Genomic DNA, 12,645 nt, shown 5'->3' on the forward strand with positions numbered 1-12,645 from the left:
TTCACAGGTGTGCATGTGTGTGCAGTCCAGAGAATTACTATTTCATGAGTTGGTTTTTGCTCAGAGGCTCATGACCAAGTTTATTCCATCTTTTTCTTGCCTAAAGAAAAAAAAAACAACACAAATATAGTCGTTTTGCCTTGCAACAGTCGCTTCTAATAAGCTGAACTTTCCATTCTGGGTTTCTCTCTTTTTTTTTGATGGAGTATTGCTCTGTCGCCCAGGCTGGAGTGCAGTGGCACAATCTCGGCTCACTGCAACCTCTGCCTCCCAGGTTCAAGTGATTCTCCTGCCTCAGACCCCCCGAGTAGCTGGGATTACAGGTGTGTGCCACCACGCCCGGCTAATTTTTGTATTTTTAGTAGAGACGGAGTTTCGCTATGCTGGCCAGGCTGGTCTCAAACTCTTGGCCTCAAATGATCTGCCCACCTCGGCCTCCCAAAGTGCTGGGATTACAGGCATGAGCCACTGTGCCCGGTCACTTCTGGGTTTCTTACAGATTTTTTTTTTTTTTTTGCCTCTCATTTCTGTGTTCCTGTGCCTTTATTCTGTTTTTTCAGGTGGCAACAGCATTAACAGACTTTCCCCTAACCACTTCTTTAAATACATCCTCAAACAGTATTATATGAGAGCCCCCAAAGGGACAGTAAGACAAAAATAATAATTGTCACAAAAGCTCAGCTGTGAGTGTAAAATAATGTCCACATAGCAGATTATTTGTCATCCTGTGCACTCTGACAGAGCTACGGCAGACTCAGGCATGAGCTGGAAAGTGTTATTTTTCCACTCCCCAGACGCCATCCGGCTCACTGAATGAATGAAATTAAAACATTATTCATCCTGGAATGTAGTTCAGGTTAGATGAATAAGATGCATAATCTGTTAAGAGTAGGTTTTAGACATTCTAATTGCACAAGACACCAGTGTGAGCCAGAGTTGGAGCTGAACACTGGGTATGTGTTTCTAGGGTGATACAGATGAGGATTAATTTATTTTGGTATTCATTAGTGCTTAAAAATTTCCTCAAATGATTCTCTCTCTGTTACCCAATTCTTGCAGGTTTTTCAGAAGCTTCTATTATGAACATCCTTAGCCTCCGAAGCCGTAACGCTGATATGAATTTTAAGGGCTTGATGGTTTAATTGCCTTTAATACAGACAGTGTCCATTATTCAGCCAGGGAATGGAGCTGGTTGAGCATTAGCATAGCAACACCTCTTCCTTCTGAGGTCTCAGTGCAGAACGTGGATGTTTAAAGCATTCACCATTCAGTAGGGGACGATTAGGAGGTTTCTGTGGGTTTCTTATGACATGAGCCTACAGGGATGTTCCTCTAATTATTCTAATCCTTTTTTAGTGGATGGCCTGGACTACAGCAGTTTTAATATTTTAAATTCTGCAGCCTTTCATCCAATAAAACCACAGGTGACTCTTGGGATGTGGCTGTAATATATTGGAACTTTAATTGTAACTAGAAGTACATCCACCCTTCCTTAGTCAATGCACCAGGGAAATCATGATGTCTGGGCGGGCATCTAAGAAGCCTGAGTGGAAAGTTCTCAATACCCTCCCAAACAGGAAAGGAAACACAGACATTAGAAATCAATTCCTTTGCCTTTGCTATCTTTATGTTGCCCACATTCCCTTTTTCGGCTCTGCAGGGCAGTATCATGCTGACTGTTACCTGAATTTCTGGAAACCTACTTTTTTTTTTTTTTTTTTTTTTGAGACAGAGTCTCGCTCTGTCACCCAGGCTGGAATGCAGTGGTGTGATTTTGGCTTACTGCAGCCTCCACCTCCCAGGTTCAAGCGATTCTCCTGTCTCAGACTCCTGAGTAGCTGGGGTTACAGGCATGCGCCACCAGGTCCAGCTAATTGTTTGTATTTTTAGTAGAGATGGGGTTTTGCCATGTTGGCCAGGCTAGTCTTGAACTCCTGACCTCAGGCGATCCACCAACCTCGGCCTCCCAAAGTGCTAGGATTACAGGCATGAGCCACCACGCTTGGCCTGGAAACCTACTTTCAAAAAAATTGTCTGGTAAATATCAACTCATTCAAACCCTCCCTTTACTCACTATTATAAATGCTAAGATGATATGGTTAATTGTACTTCATCAGCCTGATCTTTATTAACGAGCATGACTCAAGAACAGGGGTTTCAGATGGTTCACAGAAAACATATAACAAACCATCTTTAGAAAGATTAAAAGGTGCATAGCCTTGTTCATAGAGAAATGTAATTAAAACAGAAATTCTGGATTTTACCCATCAGACTAAGTTTAAAAAAAAAAAAAAAAGCTAGAAAAGGCTATGATTTGCTTCCTGTGAGGTCACAAAGGCATTGTCATAATTGCTGGGGGTGTCTGTGGGCTGGGGGGAGTATAAACAGGGGAATATATTTGGAGAGAAATTTCATTAGACAATATCCAACTTAAATATGCACATACCTTTTGACCTGGATGCTACTTCGAGGGAATTTATTCTACAGATAGATTTGTTCAAGTGCACAAACACAAGGTACAAGAATGGCAGCACTACTGTAACTTGAGGGAGTTGATGCAGCTTAAATGTCCATCAATATTGATTGGTTAAATAAATATACGCTCGTTTATATATGGAGTAGCTCTAGATTGACAAGGAAAAATGCTAACAATGTTTGCTTCCAAAGAAAACTGGGGAATAAGAAGGTGAAAAGGAAAAGTAACTTTTGGCTATTTGTATTTGAATTTTTACTACTGTTTGTATTATCTATCTTAAAAAAGGCAACAGGCCAGGTGCAGTAGCTCTCCCCTGTAAACCCAGTATTTGGGGAGGCCAAGGCAAGAGGATTGCTTGAGCCCAGGAGTTCAGACCAGCCTATGCAACATGGCAAGACCCCATCTCTACAAAAATTTTTTAAAAATTTAGCAAAGCATGGTGGTGCATGCCAGCTACTCAGGAGGCTGAAGTGAGAGGATCACTTGAGCCCCGGAGGTGGAGGCTGCAGTGGGCCATGATCGCACCACTGCACTCCAGCCTGGGTGACAGAGAGAGACCCTGTCTCAAAAACAAATAAACAAACAAAACAACAACAAAATGGCAACAAAGCACACTGGTTCCCTTTTGTTACTAACTTTCCACTCAGTCTCCTAATAGTTAAAATCTTCCTCCAATTCATCTAAGATGAAATCCCAAATTAGACAAGGTGGAAATGGAGCAGACGCTCTGTTTCAATTCTCCAAGCCTCTGAGTCCCAATCGTACCAGCAGAATGGACTCTCAGCCATCTCACCAATTCTTTACTCTATGCCAATTCTGCCATGTGCAGATGGGAAAGCATTGTCCACATTCTGCCTGGACAGTTATTTCCTAGTATTCTCGGACAGAAATATCATTTCTATTTCTTTTTTCTTTCCTCAAAAGATCCCCATGGTGTTTCTGCTCTGAGTTTGTTAGTTTCAAAGAGACATGTCTTTATATATGTGTTAATGCTCTTACATCTGATCTGTCCTTTGGAACCAAACACCCCTTTCGCTTGCTAAACTTAGAATATACATCTCAGGCCATCAATCTATTGGAAATACCATTTCTTCAGCTAGATTTTTTTTTTTTTTTTTTTTTTAGATAGAGTCTCACACTGTCACCCAGACTGGAGTGCAATGGCGTGATCTTGGCTCACTGCAACCTCTGCCTCCCTGGTTCAAGCCATTCTTCTGCCTCAGTCTCCCAAGTAGCTGGGACTACAGGCACACCCACCACGCCCGGCTAGTTTTTGCATTTTTAGTGGAGGCGGGGTTTCACCATGTTGGCCAGGCTGGTCACGAACTCCTGACCTTGAATGATCCACCTGCCTTGGCCTCCCAAAGTGCTGGGATTACAGGTGTGATTTACCACACCCGGCCTTGAGCTATTTTGAATCTCTTTGGCCTGTTTCTGTCCACATGGACAGCTACGACCTTACATCTCAAAAACCACTAAAAATTCTTACCATCTAGCATCAAACACCGTGCAAAACGTCTTTTGTATATAATGTCATTTATTGATAATTCTCTTATCAGTGAGATACTGGTAAATTCCATCTGGGGATGAGGAAAATGAGCTGTCCAGAAGAAATTGGCCAAAGGTGCCATGGCTAGTAAGTGGCAAAGCTGGGATTCAAACCGTGTGAGATTCCAAAGCTTCCACACTTCACCTAATCAGAGAACTACAGGGCTCTTGTCCCTTGACAAAACCAGACCACCACCCTGTGGACCCTTTAATCCTTCTCTCATCTGGCTGGCAATGTCTTGCCATTTTACTTCCGCAAACTTCCATATGTTTCCCAATCATGGGCTCCAGTCTTAGCCCAGGTGCTTAGACTGGTGTATACACACGCCCTGTCCTTCTCCAACAGCTGGAATTCACTAGTCCCTTGCTTCTGAAGTGGGAAGGGAGGGCAGAACACAGACTTGGTTTGATAGATTGCAAGGGGCCGGTTAATGATGAAATTAAAGCCATATAAAGAACCACTAGAATGCTCACATTCTTCTGCTTCACCTTGGGCCTAAGGAAGTGCACAGCTTTGCTGAGCAGACAGATCTAGTTACTTATTATGATGCGTCCATCCATTGACTTAACATTATGCCTATTAAAAAAAAAAAAAAAAAGAGAGTTGACTTCTACTGAGAGTTAAAATTGAGGCATTAAAATAAGGATGAACACAAGCAGATAAGTAGCTTTGCTTTCCCAAAGTGAAAAGCAAACCTGGACTGCCCACCTCAGGCTGTCCTGGGCTGTTAAAATGCAGGATCTTGGGTCTTACCACTGAACATTTAGAATGCCGCAATCCACATTTTTAGTAAGTTGTCCAAGCCATTCTTTAGCTCCCTAATTTTGGCAGAAGTGGGCCTATTTGCAGAACTATTGAGGATTTCTTTTGCTAAGGCTTAGCTGAATGTCCATTTTACATGTTTGTCTTTTTGATACCCCCCAGGGTTTCTTAAAATGTGCCATTTCTCATGTGCAAGGGACCTTTAACAGTGACTTGCTTTTTCTCTCCGCCCCCTTATGCTTCGCCTCTGCATCTGTCCACTGCCTCCTGCAGTGAGACAGCGGAAGCAAATCATCCTAGACCAATGTAGGGTATTTTCGTGGTACGTTTGGAAGACTTGGTCAGCCAGGGAATTGATGTAGAACTCTTAAGTTTGGGAAATACCGATCTGAAGGGATCAATATGGCTGTTCAGGGAGTTCTTTAATGAGCTCAGATTTTAAAGGACTAGTTAAAAGCTGTAAAGTCAAGGGCAACAAAACGACTCTGTCATTACTCGTGTTCAGAGTGGGACCCAGGAGGCTGGAGTCACTGACCTGGAAGGATGGTGCAATATTAACAGACAAGAAGGACTGAGAGGAATTCCCACACTGTCCTTATTCCTCCATCTTTGTGGTTAAGGAGAACCATCTTCAACAGAAATGGTAGACCAATAAATGAAATAGGTAAAAGGGTTTTGAAGACCAAGGTAATTAATTACCTGGCAGGATTTAGAAACTTCTGGCATGAATTACATCAATCAAATGACAACTGTCAATACACTGTTGGATGTTCTGAGGGACCACAGAAACATGAATAGATGATAAACCAGTACATACCTGAGTTCCAAAATGTAAAAGTTAATTCCATTAGTCATGGAATAGTGAGTGTAGTTTTACTGTCAAGTAATATTCCAGAAGACATTGTTCATTTGTGAGCTCTTTGGAAGGAAGCCATAGAGTGGATTGTCTCAAATAAGCAGTGGTTCATTAAGAATAATGTCCAATCTCTGCTTCTTTGAAAATGGGACTACTGCTGAATGATGCCTGTGCGGACACGATTTTTAGACTGGGGGAGGGGTGGTAAGGTGTGGAGAGGGTTACTAGACCACTGGAGGGGGTGTGTTTGGGGAGAAGGCAGTAAACAGCGTTATTAGATCACAGGTGACAGAGATGAACAAGGTTACCAGCCCTGGTGTGTGTGTGTGGGAGGTATGGACAGTTATGACTGGTAGCGGTGATGGTGGAGGGAACATGGTTACCAGGCCACACTGGTGGGGGCTGTATGGACAGTCAGCTACCTACCGGTGTGGTGGTAATGCAGATGGACAGGGGTTACTAGATGGCTGGAGGGAGTGGATGGCTCTCTGGTTAGCAATTAGATTTCAGTGGAGTGAACTGTTCAACATCATCTAGCAGTCTCACGCAGATGTGGATCCCCACGGTTGCAAATGGTGGGATGAAAGGTGAGAGGCAAGAGAGCACTGCAGTTGAGACCACAGGCTCTGGAATACAGGCTGCTTGGTTAAACTCTAAGCCTGAGCTTCCCTATCTATGAAAAACAGGATACTACCCATCTCACAGAGTAGTCAGGAAGTGAAGTGACACATGCAGAATGCAAAGCCTAGCATTAGATGACTAGCCCCTATGTATTAGTGCAGATCAATGTCTACCTACCGGGGTTTCCCATGTCGCATGGCTGGACTTTCTTCTGCCCTGTACAGCATGATACGAATGCCTCAAATGAGAACACAGTTGACACACTGAGTAATATTCAGATGATGAAACTGAATCTAGAAGTCACATGGTGGTCAATGTCCTACTCACAGTATGATGCCCCCATACTGGATAAGGTTGTTCAGATACCTTCAGACCAGCCCAGAGATGATGTATTATTGCCTGTTATCTGGTTAGACATCTCCTTTCAAATGAATGTGGAATAATCCATTTGCTGAGCAGACATTCATTGAGCACCTGCTATCTGTCAGGTGCTGGGGAACAAAGGCAAGTAAGACACAAAGCTCAGACTGATGCAGTGTACAGGTTCCAGGATGAGATAAACAAAAGAGCCCATTTTAATACAAAGCTGTAAGTGCAATGTTGCTATAGATGGGGGTAGAAAGGGAGGGGGTTATTACTGGAACATAGAAATTAACCCGATTTGCAGAGGTGGGGCCGTCACAGTCCCTGGGAGATGTCTGGGCAGAGGCAGACATTGAGCAGGAGTTAGGGGAAGGGATGGGAGTGACAGAATTCTAGGCAGAAGGAACAGTATTTGCAAAGGCACAGATGTGAGTAACAGCAGGGTGTGGTGCATGCCAGGAACCACAAGCAATTTGGCATTGAAGGATTTTCAACAGTATGGTGAGAAATGGGGGATATATGCTAGAGCAAGAGGATGGAGACACAGAGTGGGGAATTCCACAGAGAGGCCCTTGGACTTCATCCTCAGGGTAATGGCAAGCACTGCAATGGCACAGGCAGACTGTGTTTTAGAAAGATCACTCTAGTGACTGGGAGGAGCATGAGCTTGTCAGGAGCAACTGGAGTCAGGGAGATGAGGAAGGGCACCTCTGAGCCAGAGAAAAGATGCTCATATGGGATCCATGCCAGTAAGGAGAGAGAGGAAAGCCCAAGTATGAATACCAAGGCAGAGGTGAACAGACCTAGGTACTGTTTGGATATGGGTGGCAACAGGGAGAAGAGTTGTAGATGATGTATACATTCTCACTGCGGGTAAAAAGCAGAGTTCAGGCAGAAGAAGAGTTTTGTGGGAGGAGGGTAAAAGATGATCAATTTGATTTTTGATAGATGGAGTTTGAGGTGTACACAGGATACCCAAGTTGAAATGTCAGTCCAAAAGTTCACAGGACAGTCTGGGTTACAGAGGATGGTTTCAGAGTCAACAGCATTATAAAATCATGACAGAATGAGAAGACTTGGGTAGACTGTGGTGAAAAGAGCAGTGAGCAGAAGAAAGACCTTTAGAAAACACCAACAGGTAATAGGATGGCAGAAAAGGAGGCTGTTAAGACGGAACTGGTCAACTGCTGTAGAGAAAGGTCCACTAAGTTAAGGAATGAAAAGTGTACACTTCATTTAACAATCAGGATGTCAGAAGTATGCATACTGGTGAGGCTTCTTGGTTGCAGACAACTGAAACCACTCAAGTTGCTTTAAGCAGAGAGGTATTTATTAGAGGGTATTAGATGGCATACACAATTTCCAGGAGCCCACAGATAAGGGTATGGATGCCTTCCTGCCAGGAAGAGCTCAAGTAGCCAGGACAAACACCCACCTTTACAGGACTATTACTGAGGAAATCCCACTGCCACCACTTCTCTCTACTCAGCACCTGTGACAGGCAGGACAACCTTCACCAGAGTTGCCCCAGATGAAGAAAGGCATCAGCTGCTGTGCCTATAAGATCCACTCTTGCCAAGAGCAGCCTCATTCTAGGATGATCTTGCTCCACCCACCTAACTGAATGCTCACCTTCAGACTTCCAAAAGCCAACTGTTCTGTTACCAAGGTCATTCACAAATGAGACTTCTGCATAGCAACAAGAATCAATTTAAAAAAAAATGAAGATGGAGTCAAAAAAAAAGCAAGAATAATCTTTATTCCTTGGAAACACATTTGTAAAAATGCTATCAATAAGATGAAAAATTCAGAACACATTTATTTGTATGCAGCACATACACTGAGGATCAGAACGTCTGCTAAAATGGAATACACCTGTAAACAAATACCTTAGGGAGAGTTTATAGGTAGTCAGCTCCACTGTGCAAGGTACGCAGCTGATACCTTCTTGCTGAATAGATTTTTGTAGTAGCCAAAAAAGATCAGATTTTAGTAACAAAATATCTCAAAGGATGTCAAACGTTTTTTAGAGGGCCTAACATGGGCAAAATTACAATTACATATATAAAAATGGCACAAGAATCAACTGATTTCACAGAAATACTAATAAAACATTTCGGGTCTATTATTAAGAGAAAAAATTGTTTGACTCAGGGCTTGAAATGGGGGAAATAAATATTTTGGTACAAGCTTTAACCTAAAAGACAACACATTGATTTCTGGTTCTACGAACAGACTAGGGCAGCACCCATCTCATCCTACTCTACAGAATGCTTTGGCACAACTTCAAGAAAACCTTATATGCTTTCATTTGAGCCATAAATGATCTTGATTGCACGTTGCTTTTTAAGAGTGAAGTCTAGGGTAAAAACCAATCCCCCAATTTTGACAGCGTGTATTCACAATTACGTCTTCTGAAATCATGCAAGTTAGCAGCACCAATCATTAAGACATTAAAAATTATTCTCATACTTGAGCAGCAAATTCTATCAAAACAAATGCTATGCAATTTAAGATTAGTACAACTGCTTAAATTCAAAGTAGCTCAACTGCTTTAAGATGTGCAATTCAAAGTCCCTCTGTATTTATATAACATCTAATAAGTTATATACTTTATTTAGCTTCTGAAAGGAGTAACTCTGTCAAGGAAGTGGGTATTGCAGTTTTCCTTGTGATAAAATTAGTTTGAATATATGGCCTCAACCTAAACAAAATGAAATGTTAACAAATTGCAGAATTTTAGAGTTGGAAAGGACCTTGGAGATCACTTAGTCCAACCCTCTCTTTTCATTTGGGGAAAATGAGGTCAATGAAGGGGAAATGACTCGTCCAGGCCACACTAGGGAAACTGGACCCTAGCAATCTCAACTTCTACGACAGGAATATATGCTGAGCAATCTTCCCAAGCTCTTCTGGTTTTATTTGCTCCCATTAATTAAATAACAAAGAACATCAGGTACATGGTAAAATGATAAACATAGACTTTGACTCCAATTTTAAAATCAGAACATCAAAATGATTCCTGAGCCTTTAACTACCTTCATTTTAATGAGAATGCAGTCAACAGTAAATTATGACAAGCTATAGTGGTTTCATCTTCAAATATTTACATGGACACCGAAAACACCTTTCAGGACTACTCGTTAAAGACACTCGTACAAACACATCCATCCATGTGAGGCCATGACACTTTTCATGGAATGCAATGAAACTATGAAGGTGAATGGAAGAGAGATGCTTCAGTCTCTCAAAGTGCAGTCATGAGTTTATCTCGATACATCATACTTTGCATCCCTCCTAAGTTCTTCTGGTTCTTGTCGTGGACATAATCAAAATGGCTGTCATCTCCACTGGCCGATGCTTTCCAATGCGACCTGTCATCCTGAAAGGATGGCCTGTTTTGTTTGCAGAGTGAATGGTTAGTGGGAGAATGGAAGAAAACGCAGAAATGTAAGTGAAACAACACAAGCACAAAGGAAATGGGGCAGGGGGAGCCATGCGCCATGTGAATGGGGATGGCTATGAATGGAAATGAATGGATTTCCTACGTGAGAATTTTAAAAGTTCAGATGCAGATCACCTATGAACTTCCAAGCAGAGCCAGGGTCTGTCTATGGTCAAGTCATCATTTCTCAAAGGGTGTCTCATGGGTCAAGTCCGTCTGGAGAAAGCTAAGTGAAGGTGGAAAATGTTCCACTACTACAGGGCTGCTTGGAGGCATGCCAGCGTGCACCATGAATGCCGCAGGCAGCATTTGCCAAAACTGTTGGACTAACAAACTTTGTTTTCATGGGGTATATTTGTAGAGCTTGAAAATACACAAAACGTTGGGCCCCACCCCATAGATTCTGATCCAGTAGGTCTGGGGTGGGGCTGAGAATTTGCATTAACAAGCTTCCAGATGACACTAAAGCTGCCAATAGCAGGCCCACCCCAGAGAGGCACTGTTTACGGCTTTCCTCAGAAGGCCTGCTGCCAGGCCATGCCTCAGAAGGAAACTAACATGATAAAACAGGCAATGATAAGCACAAACTTTTGTAAAAACAATGTTAATTAAAATAGCGTTTCTATAAATCTCTTCTGTTTCTTATGTCTGAAGAATAAAGCACCTTTGAAACACAGCAAGATTTAGAATTATTACTCCACCAACCTAATCTGCTTTAAAAAGTTAAGTGACTACCAAGTGTTTATAAACAAACATACTTTGGGGTTACAAAATTCCCCAACAAACTTTTTTTTGGCCTTGCTCTAAGTGGGTTTATTTCCATCATTTTATTCTCCATACTTTCTCAGAGAAAGGCTAGCAACCTCACCTTTATGCAAACTGAACTTGCCAACTATGTTTCTGAAATAGCTTCACACATAAACACCAATTAAGACTGATCTAAAATTCAAATCTTAAAAGGAACATTTGCTTTAACAAAGCTAGCCTTAAAAAAAAAAAAAAAAAAAAAAAAAACCTGTCAAGCCTAACTATAAACACAGTCCAGCAGATGCCAGTTGGCTTAGAAAGGATTATGGTAGGTTGGGGCCAAGGTTGGTTAAATGGCAGCCCTCGGCCCAATCCCACTGTTTTTCTAAATCAGTTTCATTGAAGCACAGCCATAGCCTCTCATTTATGGATTGTCTAGGGCTGTTTTCAAAGTACAATGGCAGAGTTAAGGAGTTGTGACAGCGACCAGAAAGCAGAAGATACTGACTGTCTGATCCTTTACAGAAAAAGTTTATTGACCCCTCAGTTTAGGGAAAAAATATCTATTGCCACAAAAAGCAAACCCATTCCCCCGGCCCACCCCCGCAAAAAAAAAATTCTTAAAAAAAAAAAACAACCCATGACAACAAAATCCCCAAGCTTTCATCACATTTGAAGTAAACAAATTCTCAGGACAGAAAAATGTTACTTAGAAATTTTCAGTAACATCTTGAACACAAAACTAAAAACCAAGAATATATGAGATCAGAATGATTTTAAAAAATCAACTCATTTTTTATTTCACAAAGCATACCTTTGATACATCCACACGCATCACTGGCTACCTTTGCTTTGAAAATTTATTCATCTCGGCCATGACAATGCATCCCTTAAGGGTTATTTCTGATGCAGACTTTCTATTCCTAACTAAGCAGAATCTGAACTTTTCTAGAGAAAGGAGAGCTTTCGAAGGTGCAGCTCTGGAAGCACCAGCACTTACCTGACATTTGGAGAGTGAGGATGCCACCGGGGCTGGCTGGGATGGATATTAGGATGATACTGAGGCTAGAAATGAAACACCAAACTTGATTATTTGATGACCTTTTAATTTCAATGGTCCTCATTCACTTTGTCTGTTCCTGGTATCCACCCGAGGGGCTGGGGGACTAAGAACGGAAAGGCTATAGACCCTGGCTAGGGGGTGGATGTTTCCCAGGATGATCACGTTTCCCCCTCTGACGAAGGCTGGGGGCTGGAACCCAGCGCGGGTTCTTGCCCTCTTCAGAGGCGGCTCCCTGTGAAGGGGATGGGAAGCTGCCCTTAGAAGGTGACAACACCGGCCTTGATGGGGGTCGTCCGGAGTACCAGGGACAAGCTGTATTCATCTTCCCAAGGGAAGAGGCGGAAGGTGTCAGAGAGATGGGGAGAGTGGGAGGCAACTTCTCTCTTCAGAAACAATTTTTGTCATTGCTGAAAATGACAATGACCATGTGGAACAGTTACATCTGCACACAGACAAGGACTGGACAGGGATGCTAAGTGAAGCAGCAGGGCCGTGGGTGAAGGTTTTTTTCTTTCTCTCTGGTTTATGCAATAAAAATAATCTTCTAAAATGCAATCCAAAACAAAATACCAAAACAAACAAAACCATCCAGAGCGCTTATCATCCTGATAAAACGGGAGGGAGGAAGGGAAAGAGTTCGAGAAGAAGGGATGAGGGGAGGGAGGGAAGGAAGGCAGGTAGGAAAGGAGAGAAGAAAGAAAAAGAAGGGAAGGGAAGGAAGAAAGAGAAAGAAGAGAAGGAAGGAGGTTGAAGGTGGTCTTTT

At 42.4% G+C, this 12,645-nt stretch overlaps 1 protein-coding gene across 7 annotated transcripts in view; it reads right to left on the reverse strand.

Moving 5' to 3' along the window:
* EPB41L4B (erythrocyte membrane protein band 4.1 like 4B) overlaps positions 1 to 12,645 on the reverse strand; it is a 148,915-nt gene that overhangs the window by 59,693 nt on the left and 76,577 nt on the right. For 6 of the 7 annotated variants that reach the window (XM_054500340.1, XM_054500342.1, XM_054500337.2 and 3 more), the window contains exon 15: positions 11,820 to 11,884. In XM_054500340.1, coding sequence (XP_054356315.1) covers positions 11,820 to 11,884 — 65 coding nt within the window. Of the gene's footprint in view, positions 1 to 8,367; positions 10,023 to 11,819; positions 11,885 to 12,645 lie in introns of those variants that run through there. The other variant, XM_054500343.2, reaches the window with a different exon arrangement.

The sequence above is a fragment of the Pongo pygmaeus genome, chromosome 13, assembly GCF_028885625.2.
Source record: "Pongo pygmaeus isolate AG05252 chromosome 13, NHGRI_mPonPyg2-v2.0_pri, whole genome shotgun sequence".
Lineage (NCBI taxonomy): Eukaryota > Metazoa > Chordata > Mammalia > Primates > Hominidae > Pongo > Pongo pygmaeus.